This window comes from Oreochromis niloticus, linkage group LG15 (assembly GCF_001858045.2).
Source record: "Oreochromis niloticus isolate F11D_XX linkage group LG15, O_niloticus_UMD_NMBU, whole genome shotgun sequence".
In the NCBI taxonomy this organism is placed as follows: Eukaryota; Metazoa; Chordata; class Actinopteri; order Cichliformes; family Cichlidae; genus Oreochromis; species Oreochromis niloticus.
Window position 1 is genome coordinate 32,105,055 of NC_031980.2, and position 21,960 is coordinate 32,127,014.

At 42.6% G+C, this 21,960-nt stretch overlaps 2 protein-coding genes across 4 annotated transcripts; one reads left to right on the forward strand and one right to left on the reverse strand.

Annotated features, from left to right (window-relative positions):
- Positions 1 to 201: 201 nt before the first annotated feature.
- On the forward strand, positions 202 to 8,141 carry ddx49 (DEAD (Asp-Glu-Ala-Asp) box polypeptide 49). Its single transcript, XM_005454033.4, has 13 exons — positions 202 to 477; positions 669 to 792; positions 1,829 to 1,914; positions 2,296 to 2,417; positions 2,657 to 2,844; positions 3,299 to 3,439; positions 3,699 to 3,774; positions 4,070 to 4,146; positions 4,322 to 4,419; positions 4,513 to 4,587; positions 4,880 to 4,968; positions 5,150 to 5,221; positions 6,692 to 8,141. The coding sequence occupies exons 1-13, from the start codon at positions 363 to 365 to the stop codon at positions 6,860 to 6,862; spliced, it is 1,434 nt and encodes a 477-aa protein (XP_005454090.1). The 5' UTR covers positions 202 to 362; the 3' UTR covers positions 6,863 to 8,141.
- Positions 6,952 to 21,063, reverse strand: LOC100695574 (UPF1 RNA helicase and ATPase). 3 transcript variants are annotated; one of them, XM_005454032.4, is made up of 24 exons: positions 20,636 to 21,063; positions 20,118 to 20,260; positions 19,296 to 19,385; positions 18,750 to 18,917; positions 17,454 to 17,634; positions 17,202 to 17,363; positions 16,784 to 16,868; positions 16,378 to 16,476; positions 16,098 to 16,206; positions 15,716 to 15,875; positions 15,353 to 15,471; positions 15,085 to 15,249; positions 14,728 to 14,842; positions 14,170 to 14,313; positions 13,690 to 13,903; positions 13,448 to 13,565; positions 13,085 to 13,241; positions 12,658 to 12,800; positions 12,273 to 12,447; positions 11,409 to 11,487; positions 11,157 to 11,321; positions 10,546 to 10,766; positions 9,854 to 9,976; positions 6,952 to 9,518 (listed from the first exon to the last, which is right to left on the reverse strand). In XM_005454032.4, the coding sequence occupies exons 1-23, from the start codon at positions 20,804 to 20,806 to the stop codon at positions 9,857 to 9,859; spliced, it is 3,303 nt and encodes a 1,100-aa protein (XP_005454089.1). In that variant the 5' UTR covers positions 20,807 to 21,063; the 3' UTR covers positions 6,952 to 9,518; positions 9,854 to 9,856. The 3 variants fall into 3 exon arrangements, with proteins under 3 accessions (XP_005454089.1, XP_003449077.1, XP_025754560.1); XM_003449029.5 differs by having other exon boundaries at positions 16,781 to 16,868; XM_025898775.1 differs by having other exon boundaries at positions 16,742 to 16,868.
- Positions 21,064 to 21,960: the final 897 nt, after the last annotated feature.

Consider the following 21,960-nt stretch of genomic DNA (forward strand, 5'->3'; position numbering starts at 1 on the left):
AGGCTGAATGATGTCACAGAGAAACAGCTCATATATGAAGGGTCAGCTTTAGCATCGTTCACAAATAGATGAGATTGGATTTCTGTGGAGACAGAAATAACTTAACCGATCTATCAACAGCTTTTTTTTGCTCCACTCTCTGCTTTCAGTGTCGTTCGCTACACCGACCAGCAGATGGCAGCAACGCGCACTTTCCTGCAGCGAAGAAGACGCACTCTTGTTACGTAATCAGCGAGCGCCCGCGGATCTGACACACGAGGATGTGTTAGTGTTTACTGAAATAAGAGTATTTTAGCGATTCTTTTATCATAACGCGTCCACAGCTGATCTCACCGAGCTTCAGAGGACGAGGTAAATCAGAAATGGGCGACTTTTCCTCCCTCGGTCTGTCAGACTGGCTGGTTAAACAGTGTAAACAGCTGGGAATCAACAAACCCACTCCAGTCCAGGAAAACTGCATGCCAGCTATCCTCCAAGGTAAGACAGGACGGGAATACTGTCACATATATGCTTGTAATTCCTGCCGGAGGATCGCCAATAAGCTCTGAGTAACTGTTAAGCTGGTGTTGAGGATGTCTGGAAGACTTTCTCTGTTATTTACAGCGGAGGTGGACTTCCTCTGCAGCTCTACATTTGCTCCATCATTGTCGAGGTGTTTCTTTCCACAGGTCGGGATTGTATGGGCTGTGCCAAGACCGGCAGTGGGAAAACAGCAGCGTTCGTGTTGCCAGTGCTGCAGAAACTCTCAGAGGACCCGTACGGCATCTTCTGCCTGGTGCTCACTCCCACCAGGTCAGTGCAGGGGACAGATGTGGACATCCAGAGTCTCAGTAATGCCTCATCAGACAAGCTGTAATAATGTTTTTTATCAAGATAAAAGCCAAGGATATTTCCTCCATGTTTGTATTTTGTTTTAGTTCGTTTTCAAGTTCACAAAGTCATTTAATTAGTTTACATTTTTTCCAAAAGTCTAGTTAAATTTAGCTAACTAACTTTTTTCATATCTGGTTTTATTATATATTATAATAACCTCGATGTACATTCAGGATTCATGGTGATAATTGAGAATCACCGGGTTGTTGCATAAATATTATTTTATGCTGTGTTATCTTCATTTTCAGAGATTTAACTGAAGAAATGGGAACAAATGATGTGTTTTTTATTACAGGCAGCTGGTAAAAAAGTGCCTAAAGATACGGTTTAAAATTGCTTTGTTGATCAGTCTGTTATGTGCGGTGTTGGGATCGTAGCTTTAAAAAAAAGCAGTACACGTTGCTCTTTACTTCTCTTAAAAGTAATGCAGTACTTTGCTTAATTGCAAAGTACTGCTTTTTTTTTGGTATACTGCTTTTTTTCTCACGGGCAAGTTACTCTGTAGTAATTATAACTGCAATATGATTACTGAATTTATTAGAGTAACACGTTACATTATTGCCTTACTGAAAAATCTAATGTTATTACATTAACACGTTATTTTGGAGTGTGTTACACCTAATACCTGTTCATCATTTGAGTTAAGTGTCTCTATTATCCTTGAATGAGTCATAAGTTAGTGTTGGCTTAACAAACCAAAAAACATTCATCTGAAAATGGTCAGGTACAAGGACTGGACTGAAAATGAGTGAAAGGCAGTCCAAGGAGTAACTTTGAAAGACCTTCAGAAAGCCCAAAGAACTATTGTTTCAGACCACTTAAAAAAAAAAAAATATGAGAAAGTCTGGCTCCTTGGAAACAAAATATAAAGAAATGAGGGTTTTTCAAGATTTTGACACAGTACCGTAAATCCTCTCATATTTTCAACTCATTATGATATAAATATGTCACTCAGGGAGCTGGCCTATCAGATTGCAGAGCAGTTTCGAGTCCTGGGGAAACCTTTGGGTCTGAAAGACTGCATCATCGTCGGTGGAATGGGTAACTATTTTCTTATTTCTGGGTTGTTGGGGTTTTTTTGTTTGTTTGTTTGGGGGGTTTTTTTGCAAAAGCAAATAGAAAAGGATAAACATCAGAGATTCTTTTTCCCCTGAATCTTCCATCATTGTTTAAGCTAATAATTGAGCAGCTGACCTTTAATCAGAGTGTAAAAATGTGCCAAATTTACCTGTTTTTTTTGTGCTTTGAGTGAATTTAGTCCACCTGTGCAGAATTTACAGCTCACCTTTAAGGGTGGGGGTCCTCCTCAAAATGTGATGATGCTCAGCTGCAGGAACCAAACAATGTCGCTAGTTTCCATGAACTTTGTTTGCTTTTGTCTGATGCTCGTGCTCTGTGCTGACTCTGCTGTGTTGTGGGCAGATATGGTGACCCAGGCCCTGGAGCTGTCCAACCAACCGCATGTAGTCGTAGCAACGCCGGGCCGACTGGCCGATCACATCCGCAGCTCCAACACCTTCAGCATGAAGAGGATCCAGTTCTTGGTGAGTTCACCAAAACCCAGAAATAGATCAGATCCAATAACAAGAGTATTGTTACTACATAAACTTCTGTTTATATGAAGTACTTTCGTCACATACAAGTCGTAATCGTTCACCAGCGTACACACTATTTAGTCTTTTTCTAACCAGTGGAGCGACGGTTAGACGGTCAGTACCTGTGATTTATATAATATCTCCTGGTTTTAGTGACTGTTCGTGTGTTGCCTTTTCGTCTGTGGCAGATTTTGGATGAGGCAGACCGGCTGCTGGAGCAGGGCTGTACCGACTTCACCAAAGACCTGGAGGTGATCTTGGAGATCCTACCGGCCAAGCGTCAGACGCTGCTGTTCAGCGCCACACTGACCGACACCCTGCAGGAGCTGAAGAGCATCGCCATGAACAAACCGTTCTTTTGGGAGAGCAAATCGGAGTGAGTGACCTGCATCTGTCTGGGATTTGCAGGTTTTTCATGGTCCAGTGAGAAATCTAATCAAACTGTTAGCAGGTTCAGATTGTGAAACGGCGTGTGCAGATTTGCACGGATACGATCACAGACAACTAAAAGAAACGCTCTAAAATGTGAAAGTGTGTAGAGAATAAAACTCAGCAGCTGAGCTTTCTGTTCTCTGTTCAGCTTTACACGTTTTCTCCTCCTGGTGAGGTTAAATCTGTTATCTGATCTCCGTGGGCAGAAGAATGTAATAGAATCTGACTGAGCGTGAGCGCTATGTCACAGAGGCTCCACAGTGTTGGGTTGTTTCATCACCTGATGTTTCTGAAGCCCTGAATCCCCGTCACCTTCAGTGATGCTCTCTGTTATATTTTTTGAAATATCAAATCTAATGGGCGGTCAGTGATTTATCTTTTGTTATTGTTGTTGTCAGAACACGAACGGTAGAGGAGCTGGACCAGAGATACATCCTCACTCCAGAGAAGGTGAAGGACGCCTACCTGGTTCATCTGATCCAGACATTCACCGATGAGCATGATGACTGGTCCATCATCATTTTTACCAACACGTGCAAGTAAGAAGCCACGATGGGTTCAGCATCCTGTGTGCACATTTACAGATTAAAGCAGGGCGGTGCTGTTTTATGAAGCACAGTCTGGACTGTGATTGTTAATTTTCCACATGTTATAACATATATTTGATTTAGAAGAGGGAAAAAAAACGATCATATGTATGATGTAAAACTTATGCGTGCAGGTCTTTGAGTGTTCTCGCCTTTTTGTTGCTGTGGTTACGCTCACGTCGCACTGAATACATTTTCTTGACCAATTCAGGAGCTGTCAGATCCTCACCATGATGCTGCGGGAGTTTAACTTTCCAACCATCTCTCTGCACTCCATGATGAAACAGGTGAGGCTTGTGTGAACAGCAGCGAGGGCACAAACTGACATCAGCAGGGTGTCTGCTGAGACATTTTAAGGGCAGCTTCTTTGCAGTGACAGCTGAATGAGGTGCAAAATCAATTAACTTTGCTTTCTGTGTTGGAGATTTCGCTGCTCCTGAGAGGTCCTCTACAAATATCTGCAGGGAATTCTATTTGTGTCATTGAAGGGTTAAAGAGGGAACGTCTGTTAAAAAGGATCAGAGCTTTTTACAGCAGATAAATGAGCCCGCAGAATAACGGACTGTGCTTTTTGTTCTTCAGAAACAACGATTTGCAAACCTCGCCAAGTTCAAAGCCAGCGTCTACAAAATCCTGATAGCGACTGATGTAGCTGCCAGGTGAGAATGCACGCGGAGCAATGGAAAGAAATGAAAAAGCCACATTTTTATGACTCTAATCAGCAAATCTGACACAAACATTTTGTAGTGTGAGCCTGTTTAAGGCTTCTGTCACTCCTCAGTGAAGTCACCACAAAGCAGAAACATGCGTTTTCCTGTTACTTCCCACCCACAGGGGTTTGGATATCCCAACTGTCCAGGTCGTCATTAATCACAACACCCCCGGCCTTCCCAAGATCTACATCCACAGAGTCGGGCGAACAGCCAGAGCAGGTTTTTTTTTTTTTTTTTTTTTGTCCCTTCTTAAATCGTCTTCCTCACATCTGACATAAACACCACTCATACACTGATGTTTTCCTCCTGCAGGGAGGAATGGAGTGTCCATCACGCTGGTCACGCAGTACGACATCCACCTGATTCACTCCATCGAAGAACAGATTCGTAAGTCACATCAGGAGCATCTAAGAGCTCAGTTTAAGGATCTGTGGATGAAGTTGGTAGAAAAGCTGGACCTCAGGATAGATTGTAGTCCATCGGTAACATTAATGAGTAAAACATGTAAAACTTTTGACTTTTAGAGATTTTATTTATCTTAAACTTGTTTGCACAATATCTGATTGTAAAAAAGGTTAGGTAATGATTTTTGCTTTTTGAGATCTGCAGCAGCTCATTATTATCTTGTAAATATCACAAAGTGCATGTGTTTAAACACTGGCCTCTCGTCTTCTTACAGAAACAAAGCTGAAGGAATATCCTGTGGTGGAGAAGGAAGTCCTAAAGATCCTCACCCAAGTCAATGTGACCCGGCGGGAGTGTGAGATAGTACGGATGTTTTAATCACTCATGCTCACCTCTTGCTTTTCACTGAATCCAGTTAAAGTGGAACATTGCTCCTTGTTTCACACGATGACTGACAGTATGAAAATCGTCCCGTTAGTCAGGGACGCCTGTTTTTAACCTCCCCACCAGTTTCAGTGTTTTCACTGTAAACTCCGTGTTGCAGAAACTCGAGTCAACGGACTTTGATGAGAAAAGAGAGATCAACAAGAGGAAACAGCTGATCCTGGAAGGGAAGGTGAGTGCAGCCTCTTAGTTAACTATTTAAACATTATTCTGTTTTTGATTTGAAGTATCATTATTATATTTTTAAGTCAAGTTTAACGTCTGAACAACAGTGAGGCGTTATTTTCCAGATCTCGGGGTCACTGCTACTTAGGCAGAAGGGACAAAATAATTTCAATATTTTGATATAAATACAAATAGTAAAACTAGACTAGAGTCTATGAAAGGTCTGTAAAATAAAGAGCTTCTTATAAACTCTAAAATATTTATGAATCATGCTTTATGCCTTTTACTTCACATTTAATGTTGATTGGAGATCATAAACATTCAGAACAGCAGCGTTACACATTGACTCACCAAAACTATGAATACGAGACAAATTAAATGTTATCCAGTATTTGACCATCTCCTGATGACATCACCTACTCCTGAAGGGTGAATGGCAAAGCAAGGTTAATGGCTTGGTGAGCTATTTTTACCGGGCTAAATCGCCATGGCAACTTATGCTGAATACATCACCTGTGCAGGATATGTTCCAAGTTTAGTTTAAACTGAGCTGGATTTTATTAATTATTATTTTTCATTTATTTACAGGATATAGATTATGAAGGAATGATATATGCAACTAAAATGAGAACTAGCTATAAAGTTCCAGCAGTGCAAACTGGAAGTCTTTTATAGTGCTGTAATTGCAGCTGCTGGAGCAAAATTGACAATGGCATTTGTCACAGCGCACAATCAATATTTTCCTGCGAGGCTGTGGGAAAGTAACCTGCAACTAAATACATCCAGATTAAAGTTTCAGAGCTCTGATGTTCACCTGACATAAAGAAATAATTAAATCAATTGAAATGTTTTTATTTTACGAGTCTGCCTTGCAGCAGTGTTGCATTTAAATGTTCAATGTTTATGTTCTTTATAGGTTTTAATCGTTTTATCATCACCGTTGTCAGGTAGCAGTCATACTCACATGTGAAGTGTAATGAGAGCCCACACAGAGCATGAAGCAGAGAACATTTAATAACCACTCTGTCATCTCTGATTGGGGATCTGTATTTGTCAAGCTAGCAACTACAAGACAGCTGTCGTCACTGAGGGTCAAAGGTTATGCTGCTTACACTCACAGGCAGTAGCTTCTGTGGTCATGTCTACTTTTAGTACAGATCCTGTACACGAGAAAATCCATCATTAGTGTCCAGCGCCATTTTGCAGCCCAGAACTGATGGAATAACCTGTACGTGTACATAGCTAGCCTGTGTGAAACAAGCCTTTAGCAGCAGTGTGATGTTTTGGCTGCACAGGTGTAATGAAAACTGACACAGAAAGCAACAGAATCTGAACACACTTGATAGCAGCAGGCGCCTCTCTGTCTACTGTGTTTTAAATAAAGTGTAAAAGACCAAGAGTGCCTAAAATACCTGGTACCTGCCCCACAGTGAGTTTGGCACTCTGGTATTTAAGAACTCATTTCCTGCCATTTCAGGATCCAGAGCTGGAGGCCAAGAGGAAAGCTGAGTTGGAGAAGATCAGAAGCCAGAAGAAGAAGTTCAAACAGAAAATCCAGGAGAGCATTCAGAAACAGAAACAGCTAAAAAAGAAACTGATGAAGAGAAGACAGATGAAAAAGAAAGAGGCGGCGCAAGCAACTGCATGAAAACCGCCTCATGTATATACTGCACACTGCATCTGTATAATACCTGTAATATTTGTACCTGCAAATAAACTTCAAGCCACAGAAACAACTGAAGTTGACAGCGTTTATTGATTCAGTTTAACAAGAGAATCAGCATCTTGTGATGAAACGTCACTGCAAATAAGACTGTTTCAAATATGTATTTACATCACATGTAGACTTCTATTTCATGAATCAAATCTCAGCCTAATGATGTGGTGAATGAACGCTCTGCGTGCAACAGAATCACATCTTCAGTGATCGCTGCACATGTTGGAATTGACTGTAGCTTAGAAGATGGGAGGAAAAAAAATATTACGGCAACATTTTGTAATCATTTTTTTAAAGCTCTAACACATTAGGATTCACCGGAACAAGTTGATATGCTAAAAGAACTCTGTACACAAATGTCAACTATTTCTAACTCAAACATAATGTCTAAAGCGCAACATGATTGTCACGTGTGTGCAGAAATGAGAAGCAGGTGAGAAACAACGGTGCAGTACATTCTTGCTGTGTTCAGAAAGTGTCATTCCTGGAAGAAGTTACAAAACTACAATCCTTCGGACAGTTTGAAGAGAAGATACAAAAATCGAGAAAGGAAACTGCGTCCCACTCATTCCTGTACTCAGCAAGTTGCTACGAAAAAAAAATAGATATATCCCATATTTCAGTAAAACTACACAACGAAACGATGCACACGGCAGCAAAATGTCTGACGAAAGCAAAGTGGATCAACTCAGGAGGAACTGCTCAGCACAAATCAAACAGCCACAGAAGGGGAAAATAAAATCTAACAACCTCTATTTTTTACCTCACAGAGAAGGAAGGTGGCTTTTGTATCCCCTGTCCCTCAATCAGCCCAGCTGCTAGACTCACTCGCTTTTTATTCAAACAATAAAAATACATAAATAAAACAAGTCCTTTTTCTGTGGGTTTCTTAAGCCCTCTGGTGTCAGGAAGGTTGTTGAAAATGCTGGTCGTTTGACTGGAACTACATTCATGCTTGTGCTGTGGCTGTTTATCCGAGGGTGAGCGGTTATAGGCACTGATTCTGGTCTCATTCGCTGTTTTATTTCATCTCTCTGCCACCGCCCGATCAGTACTGGATGGCGTTTTCTGCTGTGAGTGACTGGGGGTTAATAACGGAACAATTTGAATCCACGGGAACCAAAAGTCTTTCGGATCAAGTTCATTTCTGAATTTCAAACACTTCTTTTCAACCTGATTAGCTTTCGTTGTATTTGGGTGGTCGACGTGACCTTTAATATGGCTTCATTAAGGTGGAAAAAACAGTGGCATCTGGTATGAAAAAGTCCACTCTTTTCCCTAAACCTCTGACTTTAACATGTTTCCTTCTCTGCCTCAGCCACCTTCCTTTTCTTCTACTTTCTTGCGGTTGATTGATCACCACGACTGCCTGTTAGCCTCATCTAAATGTCCCCGTTTAGTTTCTCTTACCTCAAGCAGGGATTCACGTGATGAGTGTGGACAGTCCACAATCCCCTGAGGAAATCACTCAGAGCAAAAGCATTCAAGCATTTGCCAATGTAAGCGTACACAGGGTGTTTTAAAAAGACAGCAGGACGTCAAAGACGCCGTCGTTCGAAAGATTAAAATAAGAGGGGGAAAAAAGCCTTCGCTGAAACATCAAATGACGCCGAGCTGAATATTCAATGCTGGTCATGTTTGATAGTTTCAATGACTTTTTTGCAATTTTGTGCTCTGTGGTAAGAAAGGTAAACTGTCCCATGATGATCGCGATATCGTCAGGATTCGCATCTCATGCCTTGAAAAAGAAGGAAAAAAAAAAAAAGTCTGAAATCCCCATGCCACTCCACCACTGATGGGTGGTCGAAACCACCCCACTGCAGACCTTGTGAACGAGCCAGTGGTTCTCAAGGCGAATGAAAGGCATTTCAATATCAGACTCAGACACAGAAACAGAGTTTGTCATTCCTCTCTGAGAGGGTCCGTCGACTGCCGCTTTCTTTAGAGGCTGCTGAGGTTTGGAGGGTCCAGTAGAAGACAGTAGGTAGCACGCTTCTCCCATGTCAAACCTAATTTTAAAAATAGTCCAGGGCACTGCACAGGTTGAGAGTCAACCAGCTTTTAGCACGGGGAAGCAGAACTGCAACCAGGTCGTGAAACCAGGTTTCTTCAAATTCTGCTGAAAAGCTACGATCTTCACCTGAAGACGAGCGTATAAACTTTTCTCAGACGCTGTGGATGGGAAGGTGTTGGGAAGATTATTTTATTTTGAGCTCAACCTCATTTGGATTCCCATGAGAGACCGTTTAGACCTCTTGTGTTTCCCTCAGCAGCCCGACCACAAGCCGCCATCTTTTCGACCTCCCTCCTTCACTCTGCACGGGCATTGGTTCCTGCCTCTCGCTTGTTCACTCGGCATCTTATGCCATCTCCCTGCCTGTCTGTTCGTGCTCTCTTCTTCTTCTTCTACCCTCTTTGTTTCTCTCGCTGGTCATTGGTTTGGTTTCGCTATCCCGTCGCTTTCACATGGTGGTGCTTCGGTTGTAGCAGAGGAAAACAGGTATCCATTTTATGTTATTATTATTTCCCAGATTAAAAAGCTGATGAACTAAGCTCAGCTCAAGCCTAGCTCCCTTCTTTGGGTAACCTGCAAGACACAACATGGATGAGAAAAGTTCACTTTCTTTAGAAGCTGGTTAGAGCTTTTGCATAACATGTTTTATATGCCTGATGTGATTTTAGCTCATCCACAAGTCAATTATCAATTATTATTATTATTATAATAATATAACATTTCCAGTGGTTGATCCTGAGGTCTCAGGCACTTTCACCAAGTTTTGTGTGAAACTAGATTTAAAATATATTGTAAGTTAGCCAAGATCAGTGAGACACCTGAAGCTTGTGGCACTCAGTCATGAGATCAGCTTTACTCTGAATACTTTCACACGACACTGCAGCTAAAGACAGACTTCATATACTTACACTTCAGTACTGCGACAGTCCAGTCACACCGCCATGCTGGTACGCACGTTCACCCTGGTAGGTCGAGTCCTGGGACAAAGCCACGTCGATTTGGGACTTGAACTCGTCACCCAGGTAGCTGTCCTGGAGGACATAACGGTACACAAATCAGTTGTTTTTCCATCCAAGATTGTTCAAGTTTGTCCACCGATGCTTTCAGAGTTTAACCGATCAGTGTTGAGAGTCATACAGACGTTTTCAAGGGACACTCCGACGTACCTGCCCCTGAGCAGGCACTTTTATCTCCCCTGAAAACAGCCCTGAATGAACTGCTGCAAGTTTTGCACAGTGGGAACATACAACGGGCCAATCAAAAAGTGCCTGGTAGTTCCTGAGGTGGAAAACACTGGAAAGTGTTTAGACAGGAAACTTTTCCAGCTCAGGGTCCTTTAACCTTTTCTAATTCAATCTTAGTAATTCTTTTATTTATTTATTTAAACAATTGAATTAATCTGGATTAGAATACAGTTTCTCTGGTCTAGATAGGAGACTGGCATAATAAGGATTTTAAGAGACATTTAGCAATTCCAGGTTAATTTCAAAACAAAAATTAATGCATGATCACAACCCAAGATGTTATTAATAAAACAGCAACACTGACGACAGTTACTCTCCGCTGCATCTCCTTTCTTTAATCAACAGTGACGCGTTACCTGGGAGAGCTCTGGCTGGGAGAGGCCAGGTTGGCTCATCTGTGAGGGCTGGCTCATGGAGATGTAGCCTTGTGTCAGTGGCCCCTGGGAGAAGGATTGGGAGGCTCCATCCTGGCTGGCCTGACTGTTGGGTCCATTACCCTGACTGGCACCCTGGTGTGCTGAACCACGGAGCCTCTGCCGCCCGCCACGCCCAGGCTTACCTTTCATTGCTCCACGTCCTATAAGGAGGTGGGGGAAAAATAAATAAATCACAACCTATCAAGTCGTTATGCTGGGTAGCTATACAAACATGAGAAGTGACAGTTATCAAATATCATTGATGGACTTTGCATTATGCCCTCAGTGAGCAGCAAGTTTTTGGTATCACTGAACATAAAAAAAAAAAAACAAAAAAAAACAAAAAACACCCCAAAAAACAACACACACATCCAGAATAACCCGTCTGCGTGCCGTTATTCAGGTGGTCTGAGGTGGGACTACTCTGAGCAATGCTGGAGGAGGTCTATCAACTTTCCCTCCCCTCTTTTTTTTCTTCTTCTTAGGTTTAGATTTGCAGTTTCAATGAAAAACACAAACTTTCCTCACTTCTCCTTTTGCTGTTATCATACCTGCAGCAGGGCCATTGGTCTGACCTAGATAGCTAGGTGGAGCCATTGGTGGCATCACCAAGTTGAAGGGTATAGGAATATTCATAGCAGCCATGGGACCTGGGCCTGCACCAATCATCCCAATCTGGTCATGTGTTTGGAAGTACATATTAGATGGACGTCCACCTGAAAGAGATCATAAATAACAATAAGACATGGCATGCAAAGTTTTACTGATTTAAAATTAAAAAACAAAAAAAGCTGACATATTACCATTGCTGCGGTCGTATGCAGAACCAGGGATGAGAGCCTCACGGGCATCGTACATTGCAGTGCTCATAAAACGTCCTCCCTGGAAAACACAGGTGACGTTTAGAACGGATTAACAGATTTGACAAAAAAATCTCCTTATACACAAGAGCTCATCACCATTTAGCACTCACTGATTTGCACTAAACAGCTTAACAAAACAAAAGACACTGCTGCCTTCAGTTTACTTCCTGTGACAGCTGACTGGATGCATGTAGCCTTTACATTCATGACACCATTTGGGGAGACTGCAAATTTCATAAAGGCCTCCCCCTCGTGTCAAAGCAGGTGTGAATGTTGACACTTTTAATCAGACTCTCCTCAACTTGCTAAGAACAACACTCCTCACCAAAAGAGAAACAAGACACATTTTTAAAAAAAAAAAAATAGACAGCAAAGACACAAAAACATCTTGTGACCAACCATTGAGCCCTTTTTCCACCAGTACCTACTCTGATCGATTCGCCACCTGATACCAGGTACTAAAATGTGAGGATGTCAAACTGCATGCCACCGATTAGCGGGTCAATGGCATCACTCAATGAGTCACGAGCATCTCGTTCACAAAAACACATCTTTGTTGCATACTCATTTACGTCACAGGACGCTTGGCCGCATTGCTGTGATGACCTTGCACATTAGGTTGTAATGGAATGCCAGTCGAACCGAGTCAAGTCAATCCAAGCAGGTAGTAATGGAAAGGTATCACGATCCTAAACTACTTTTTTAAGTCAACTTCCACTGTTGCTCAGGTGCCAATTCCCAGTATTAGTTTGCATTCATACATCATAAAACCAATGTATGACGCGTTCACTCAGTCCTACTCACAGGGTTGATGGTGTTGACCAGTTTGCGGGGCTTGCTGAACTGCATGAGGCTCTCCCTCAGGTTGTTTAGGGGGCCCTCCACGAGGACCTTTTGCTCCTTGTAGTTGTTCAGCAGGTTGTTCCACAGTGGCTGCTTGGAGAGCGCCTTGGGGTTGCCCACAATGATCACACCATACCTTCAGACATAAGATAACTGATGAGGGGTAGGTTGTAGCTTACACAAATCACACTGTGTGAAATGTTGTGTGTGGTGACAGAGTGGGTGTTCATATAGCCTGATCGTTAAAATTAAGATAAATTTGACACAGGAGTCATTCAAATCAGAAACGCCAGTTAGACTGAGCCGTGCTTCATCTGTCCACTGTGATTATTTTAATAGTTCTTACTTGGCCCTGGTCAGCGCCACGTTGAGACGGCGAGGGTCGTTCAGGAAGCCGATTCCCTGGTGCTCGTTGGCTCGAACACAAGACAGGATTATGAAGTCCTTCTCTCTGCCCTGAAAGGCGTCCACGCTGGCAATTTCCACTTGCTGTAATGAATCACGACACAAGGTGAAATTGCATTGTAAAAACAGAGGACCAAAACTGAGTGATCGTGTGCTAAACTTTAAACAATAACTTCATGTCGGTGTACTCTCAACTCTGGCTCTCTAGTTGTTCCCTTTCGGTTTTCTCCATCTCCTCTGTGGAGGAGACGGGACGTCCTACTCCTAACTGCTCCATGTTGATGTTGTCCTGGGATATCTCCTAATGTGTGTAACTATAAAGTGTTTGCTGGAAAATGGTATTTTTGCATTTGTGTTATAAGTGATACCTGATAGAGTTTGGTGTGCAGGGAGCCGCTAAACTGCATGTACTGGACCAGGTAGGAGCGCTGACCCTCGTATGGGGTGATGATGCCGATCTGATCGGGTTTGGCTCCCGCCTTCAGCAGCCTGGTGGTGATTTTCTCCACGTTTGCAGCTTCAGTCCTGAAAAAACAGTCAATCGTATCAATACTGGGACAATCATTTAAAGTTAACTATGGCAAACTGATGCCGCCAAAAAACATAAAATAAAAAAATGCAATCACGTCCAAAGTTGTTTTAAACCAGAGGCCGAAACAAATTATGTCCGTAAATTTAAGCAGGATTGAAGTGAAATGCCACCAAGTAAGAAACAAAATGTGACAACTTACCTGTTAAGGTACGAGGTTCCAGAGCTGGCGATTTCCTCCTGACCTTGAGTAACGTAAAAGAACATGGGCTTGTCTGGTTGTGGCCACTGGAAGTCAAAGCCTTTCTTGATGCGGTCAGCTGAGGAGAACAGGACGGTCTAATTATTGTTAAGTTATAAGTTGGTGGATCTTCTACTAATCAGTGCGGAAATCAATTTGCTCCTCCATGAAACCAGATAATGAACTGCCGAATCGTAACAAACCTGCAGTGACGCCATTCTGCAGGGATCCCTCGTAGAAAATGTTAGAGGGGAAGGCACTGAGAGCCGGGTGCATTCGGTACTGGACCTGCAGGCGGATCGGCCGGATCCCCAGGACCACCAGGCGCTCAAACAGGGACTGCGACAGACCTGCTTTAGCCGCCTTCTTACACATCACCACAGGACCCAACTGGCAGTGGTCACCCACCAGAATAAGCTGGGTGGAGGAAGAAGAGCCACATAAGCGTGACGCTTGGGTTAGTTTAACAACACAACGCAAGACATTAATGTTCCCTAATGTTCAGACTGCTGAAAGTTTTAATACTTGACAGTAGCTGCTGCTACAGTTTAAATGATAAAGCTTTAAATTTTTAGTTGACATGTGCCAAAATATTTCTTCATTTACTGTTAATGCAAAAAAATGACGGAAACCAAAGCAAACAGCAGCAGCTGGGAACAGATGCAGCTGTTTGGGTTTTGTACCTGCTTTGCTCCCAACACCACGGGCACCATACACTCGGGCTCAGTGGCTTGGGTGCTCTCATCGATCAGGATCGAACGAAACTGCATCTTGGCCAGACGAGGGTCTCCAGCTCCGACACAAGTGCAGCAGATTACGTCAGCGTTCTGGACAACGAAGAGGAAGTTGTGATCATTATCTGCATCCCAGGTTGAAGAAGGTATTGAATCATCTTAATGGACTGATACAGACAGCCAGTTGAAATGTGATATTTTCTTCTCCTGTACTGTCATGTACTGACTGACTGAAGCCAGTGGAGTTGCAGGATTTAGCTACACAGTAGTGTGTGAATGTGAAAAACAATTTTCAAAGGCAGCAACTGACTAGGGATGTGGACGACTAATTGAGTGGATGTTTAAATGCTTCTGTAGTTAGAAATTAAATGTATAAATTAGGCCACTGCTTCTACAGAATAATTCTCAGGGGCAAACAACTTTTGACTGAAATCCCTTGTTGTACTAAGAATGCCTGAAATCGCCGACTTCCAGCTGCATTTAAAGTGAAAACCAACACCTCCTCACCATGAGCAGCTCCCTCTCAGCAGTGCGCTTCAGAGCCCTGTAGCGTTTCTCATCAGCAGACGACAGCTCACCAGTCTCATCTTTTAGCTGCTGTAGTTTCTGAAGCTCCGGCATACTGTGGAGACAAAGACACATCAGATTATTTACACCAGTACATTACACAGCCATTATATCACAGTACATCTGTGATATAATGGCTTTGTTCAAAATGCGTTTCTCATTCGTTCAACTCAAAAATAAATGCTTATAACGTGTGCCTATTGTTAGTGCCAGGAAGTCACTAAAGGGCATCCAGCTGTGAGTACGAGCACGGTCACACCTGGTAAATGAAGGACTATTTCCCCTCATGCTACTGACCTGTCCATGTTGCTGATCTGGTTGTGTAAAGCAAGGAAAGACACAGGGGACTCGATGGCCTCCCTGCTCTTGGCACACAGCCTGACAACCTTCAGTCCAGTCTTATCGATCTTCTCAGTCAGCTGGTCCACAGCAATGTTACTGGGAGCACACACCAAAACTGGTCTACAGGACACATGCACCACAAAGAGAAAGGGAACAAGAATTACATGAATGGAATCATAACACACTCCAAGTATAAAAAGGGTTAACTCAATTTTTGCCTCACCCGTTGCCCTGTCGGGACAAGTGGTACACAATCGTGGCAGAGGTGACGGTCTTCCCAGTGCCAGGTGGCCCCTGGATCAGACTAAGAGGTCTCTGAAGCACCGTCTTCACGGCATACACCTGAACATGCAAGAAACAACATCAATCAATCGGATACTTAAAACAAATGCAGTTTACCAAAAACACAAAACACTTTTTGGCAATCATAACAGAAATCTTTTCTTATTCTTTGAGTTTTCCAAATTAATTTACAAAGATGAACGTCTTTGTTGCACTAATGTACAGTAAAGTTACACTATGCCCTACACTGAGATTATGGCAATCTAAAGATTTTGTCGTATGAGTTACAATGTCCAAGTCTGACCTGTGAGTGATTGAGGTCAGGAAGGCCTGGGGCAGTGAAGCGCTTTGGCAGCTGGCACTTAATGGTGACATCCTCGACCTCATGGCCCAGGAGTTTGTGGTAAATGTAGCCAGACACTGAGGTCTCATCCACCGCAAACGTCTTCAGGGCGCTTTGCATCCTGCAGCAGGACATAAACAACTCTAAGTCAGCCGTTACTGCCAAAAATAACTTACCAAATGCATTTAAATTAAGCAGAAATCTTTTCAACTGGTAGTCAAATCAAAAAAAGAAAAGACAAGACAACAAATCTACTGAAAACATGAGGTGGAAATAAAAGGAAAGGAAGAAAAGAGCTTTTGGTACGGCATGTCGTTAAATGCTCTTCTATAAAACAGCTTACCTATCAAAGGAAGTTGACTTCCACACAAAGTCCACCTGGAAGTTGTGGGGGATTTCCACAGGTGCTCCAACACTGCTCCGCAACTCAATGGCAATTTCATCTCCATAGTCTTTAAACACAGACTATTAAGGAAATCCAGCATTATCCTTAAAATATTTCTAGTGGGTGAGTGTGGGCTTTGCTGTCTGTACTTCTCTGTTAGGACAGTCACTGCTGCTGTAAAGGGCCATGCTGGAATGCAACATTAAGAAACAGGTCATATCACCTGTGCAAAGGATACTGTCTGGGACCTTGATGACATGACCGATGCCCTTCCACAGTGGGGCCAGGTCTCCCTTGTACCGCAGACAAATCTCATCACCTTGCATCAGCCGCATATCTGGGGTCAAGTGAAAGGACACAAGTTAGAAACCTGCACGTACCAAAAATTACATACAAAAGTATTTAAGGACAGGGCTAAGTTCATGAAAACACATGATACAATACCGTGCACTCATCTAACCCCACAATCAAAACAGAGGTGAGAGGAGAAAAAAAAAACAAAAAAAAACAAAACATGCACGCATGCCACCAAAAGATGCAGGGATGGGGGAGGTTGCGTGCAAGGACTGAGGGGGGGAAGAGGATGGGAGCTACATCTGTACCACAGAACCACTGGGAGGAAGGAAAGTTTAGAGAATTACCACCTGAATCCGTCTTAGGAAGAGTGAAATAGGCAATCCGCTTTTTGTTCAGCCCCAGATCCCACCTAACCGTTATATTATCTTGAGTCTGAAAAAGGAGGGAGAAAAATGATCAAAACATCAGGTATAATAATACAGATGTCACAGCTATAACAATATTGCGGAAAATAAAGTAAAAAGACTTGATCAGAAAAGTGCCTTACGCCACAAAAACACATTTCAGATCGCATCTGTAGTCAGAAAAATCTATCATCACATCCTGCTTCAGCATGATAATAAAATAATCCTCACCATACCATTAAAATCATTAAATGATTAAAGGCTTTTTAAAGATTAAAAACTTTATCCATGTAAATTTCTGGAAGTAAAACACCAGTAACCACATTCCAGGCCCTCCTGTGTGGAAACCATGTTCAGGTACCTGTGACTCCTTAAGCTTCTTGTCGTAGTCAGCTTCCAATTTGACCAAAGGGCCAAATATATTTTGGTATTGATAAGCATCCTCGTAACGCAGCAGTACATGCTGGGGCTCCTCATCTACTCCAGGTTTCTCCAGGTCTTCCAAGGTGGCAGTGGGATTGTCCTGCAGGAAAACCACAAAAAAACAATTAAAAAAAAGTCAACGAATTCTTACAAGCCCTGAAAGAGCAAGAGGCATACGAGTGGATCGTACCTTCCAGAGTTCCTCCAACTTGTTGATCTGCTGGGCCGTGATCTGACGGGCTCTAAGCTGCTCCTGTTCTGACGGGATCTTCACCAGCCAGGACAGAAAGCATCGGTCCTGGATCAGCGGCTGCCACTGCGAGCTGTCCCAGTTGATGTCCTTCAGGCTGCTTTGGCTGGCACAGGGCTGCCTGAATGGAGGCACAAGATTCAGGCCAAGTATTGGAGGTTTCAAACTAATCAAACTACTGTTAAATCACAGTACTTCTTACTGCAAGTCCATGAGGCCATACAGAGGGTTATGTTTACTGTCAGAGCCGCAAGCTCTATTTCAAGCTTAATGCACATTAGTAAGGTGGTCCAGAGACAACAGCTGCAGACTCTATAGCTGACTGCCTGTTCACTACTTTGATTGATAGTGCATATTATGTGCTATAGTCAGAACACTGGCTCTCTCTTCACTGAACACATTGGTGTTTGTGTGACAGAGAAAGATCCAAGCTGGGGACTTTATTTCCCACTTCCAGCACAAACAGAAAGTAACAGTCCAGAAGTGTTGTAGCTCTATTCATCTGCCATAGTACATAATGTATGTACACACACAGCTCTGAGAAGTGTCTGTGCTGAACTCTGTTGATGAGAGGGCAGAAACAGAGTTTCTCACACTTCCATCATGAAGAGAAAGTACCACAAGAGCAGCAAGTTCCATTAACCTCCTTCACAAACAGATATGAACGATTAATCCTAGTCTACTTAGTCAGTGTAAGCAGACCACTGAAGGTAAAAAACAAACTATAAAACCATAACATTTATGCAATACATGCCCAGTTCTTTTTATTAACTTATTAACTTTTTATTTAAAAAACAAAACAAAACATCATCTTGACTGCTCTGCTGCCTCTTTTGAGCTTATTTTGTACGTCTGAAAACAAATATGAGCCTATGGGGGGCTGAGCCTGCAATACACTGGTCAATCAAAAATATTAAAATATTTCTAAATATGGGTTTCATATAATTTCTGACAAGATTGTTTACCCTAAATTATTCAGTTTTGGAAAAGATGAGCTCTCTTTATCAAAATACATTAAAAATAAGAGGTACATCAATTTTGTTCATGAACCTTCATCTGTTGGCCATTTTTTCTGTCTATCTCATTATTCACGCATTTCAAAGGGGAGAAACCTAAATAACTGAAAAGAAAAAAACTTTATGATAAACTTCCAGCGTCAAATGAAAATATTCACATTTAGGTTCACGGAGGTTAAACATTGTCCCGTTCCAATCAGGACAGTCCCCAGCAACATACCTGCAGAGTAGCACCACCACAGAATCAGCCTTAGCTGGGATGAAGCCCAGGAGAAAGACGTTGCGACAGCCGCAGTTGTAACACTCCAGCACGGTTTCGCCCAGCGGCCCATCTTTATGCAGTGTCACTTCTTTGCACTTGGCTCTCACCAAATGGTTTACAATATGGCTGCGAGGCAGACAATGGAAGTCAAACCAAACAGAAAATTAAAAAATTGACACTGAGCCAGAGAGCAAAAATGGGAAACAGCCCACTTCACAGTTATGAACAAAGGCTGTGAATAGGATACGTTTCCTATTACACTGCTTGGTAGCATCTACAGTAAATAAACCTGGACACGCCCTCCGTTCAACCAATGCAAATACAAGAGTTGCAATCTACTTCTCACAGATCTCTCATAACACACATGCCACATGAACTGTCTGTCAAAACATGGCTGATATTGGCAGAAGTGTCTGAAAATTTCATTGTTATCGTTTCAGGTTATTAGTAGTTTCACTTTCCGACTCCTACATGCAATTAAATAAAGACAAGCCGACGACGCACCTGCCAGATGTATTGCCACGCCCATTACAGAACCACTTCTTGCTGGTATTGCAGTATACCACACACGCTGGATCGTGGATACCACAGTAGCTGTAAGGAACAAACACAGCAGTGTTCAGAGCAAACACGACAAGAGCAAAAGACCAACTGCACACACACCCAAAGTTACACACATGATATCGGTTGTCAAAGGAGTCAGCATATTAAATGGACCTTGTCAAATGCTACGTGCTCACATGCCTCGACCACAAACATGAAATGTCATGGGAATATGTTGCCCCCATACATGCAGGACTCTTGAAGCTAATTCATATTTAATAGGTGTCAAAAACATGTACAGTATTTCATAACTTTCAATTAAAATGCACACAAACACTCCCAGAAAGCCAATTTAAGAGAGTTAAATACATTTAAATTGCATATTTAACTTCCAATTCTTCTTAAAAGCTTTTACCTAAATTTCACTGTCAACTTAATGTTTAGTATTCTTACGGGATTATGAAAGTAAACAGGAATGAGATTCAAGCAGTAATGTGAAAAGTACTAAAGCTGGTTGATATTTCATCAGGGCCACGTGAATCATATCGTAGCACTAAAATTATAAACCTCTGATAGCGCACTGCAATTCAACCATTGTGAATAGCTAAAATTGTACAGGATACTAAACACCGGCTTATTATGGGGTCCTCGTGTGATCCTGCAAGTGTAAAATTTAGTACTGCTAGTGATGTAGTTGACGACCACTAACTAATGTAGTGCAATCAGTTCATCGGTAACGCAGTCTGCTGACATCCTGCCACGGTGCGGTTTCTTCCAGCGTACCTGCACGCGTGCAAGGGTAGGTCTTTGGTGTAGTACGTGTCCTCTTCATCCTCCTCAAAGTTCAGCTCGGCCAACAGTTGGCTGGCTTTGGCCACGGAATCATCCACTCCACCGTTGTGAAGACCCTCATCAGGACCATTTACCTGCAGCACAACACCTGCTTTACTGAACAAACTCACCGCTAACGATTAGCAGCCAGGCACACAGCGCGGAGAGAGACACTAAATTAAAAGTTGACAGGTTGTCAGCACTCATGAATTTTATCTTTGATTTTTACAGTTGCGCCCACGAGTTTAGTTTACTTAACATAGTTCAAAATAAAGGTAAAAACACAATCACTGTTACTTCAGAAGTTTAGTTAAGGGGCTTGCTAACGCTGCAACCCAGCTAACACTGAGCTAAGTAATGCTATCCAATTTAGCGGGCTAACAGGTAGCGCTGGGTCAGCTAGCTAACTACAGCTAGCGTCAGTAAAGCGCGCTTTCTCGTGCCTTCCTGTGAAATTGAAAACCTCAGACCTGGCTGTCCAGCTGGCTCTGTGTCTGCCCTTGAGTTTGCGTCTGACTGGGAAGGGTGAAGTCGGTGAAGTCATACTCCGAGCCCTGGGTGTCCGCTCCGAGCAACTCCGCTTCCTCGGTGTCCAGGAAGGTGAGGGTCTGGGAGCTCGGCCCGTACGCCTCCACGCTCATCTCGACTCTCTCAACTTTCCCTTTACTGACGGGTTTCCGGGATTAGTATGAAGACAGTTAAAATCCACAGCGTTTTCGTTGATCGACAATTGGTTTAGAGGCCGACGTTAAGAGTCTCGGTTTGAACCTAAATAAAAAATGGAACCGATCGGAACCTCGAAAGCTGCAGCAGGTCCAACAGCCGCGGTGACGGACTTCCCCAACGTGTGACGTTCACCGGAGGCTGGAGCTCATAGACAGGTCTCTACAGGGAAGAGCTCTCACTCTGATCCTATATCCGGGTCTCAAAGCAACGTCACGAAACGCTGTGAGGAAATCCATTAAAAATAGCAATACTAATACACATAATTCTCCTAGCTCCTCGTCGATATTTTGACTGTTTTTTCAGTTTTTTTCTTTTGTTTTAATTTTTTAATACAAATCGCATGCTTCCCAATTTGTGTCCAAATCTGGTAAAAAAAAAAAAATCGAATCTAATCGTGTTTTTGTATGTTTATGGATAACCACGAGTAAAAACTCGGTCCCACGAGTTTATCATTGAGTTTTAGGTAATTATGTTAACAGCAAAATTGTTTAAAATAGTATCAACCAAGGCAGGGTCTGCTTAAGTAACTTTAATGTGAGCATTTAGATGCCCCCTATGCCAAAATGTATTTAAAAGAATTCAATTAAATGAGAGGTCTACAAGAGCACTGAGACATGAAGGTATGTACCAAAGAGGAATGAACGTTAATAGAAGTGAGCCATGCCTGTGAATGACAGAGGCAGGTGGAAAGGCCAAGATGCAATGAGGAGGTGGATGAGTTGAAATACTTGGGGTCGACCATCCAGAGCAATGGACAGAGAGGTGAGAAAGAGTTAACATAGGATAAAGATGAATGTCAGGTGATTTTTCCACATGTAATAGGTCTTGAATAATCAGGTCTCAACTTGTCTTAAAGATCTCACAGTACCATACCGAGCCTTCATCTTTCAGGCCCCTCCACTATAGAACCAGCTCCCTGTTTGGATTCGGGAGACAGACACTCTCTCTACTTTGAAGATTAAGCTTAAAACTGATTTTTTTAAAAGGTTATAATTAGGGCTGTATCAGGTGACCCTGAAATTTCCCTTAGTTACACAGCAAAAGGCCTAGACTGCAGGGAGCTTCCCAT

Coding starts and splice junctions, on each gene's coding strand:
- ddx49 (XM_005454033.4), top strand. CDS start 363: ATGGGCGACTTTTCCTCCCTCGGTCTGTCAGACTGGCTGGTTAAACAG. Junction 3,775..4,069: donor TGCACTCCATGATGAAACAG/GTGAGGCTTGTG, acceptor TTTGTTCTTCAG/AAACAACGATTTGCAAACCT. Junction 5,222..6,691: donor AGCTGATCCTGGAAGGGAAG/GTGAGTGCAGCC, acceptor CTGCCATTTCAG/GATCCAGAGCTGGAGGCCAA.
- LOC100695574 (XM_025898775.1), bottom strand. CDS start 20,806: ATGAGCGTGGAGGCGTACGGGCCGAGCTCCCAGACCCTCACCTTCCTG. Junction 16,207..16,377: donor TGTCATCAAGGTCCCAGACA/GTATCCTTTGCA, acceptor CTGTGTTTAAAG/ACTATGGAGATGAAATTGCC. Junction 14,314..14,727: donor CTGAGAGGGAGCTGCTCATG/GTGAGGAGGTGT, acceptor TTCGTTGTCCAG/AACGCTGACGTAATCTGCTG.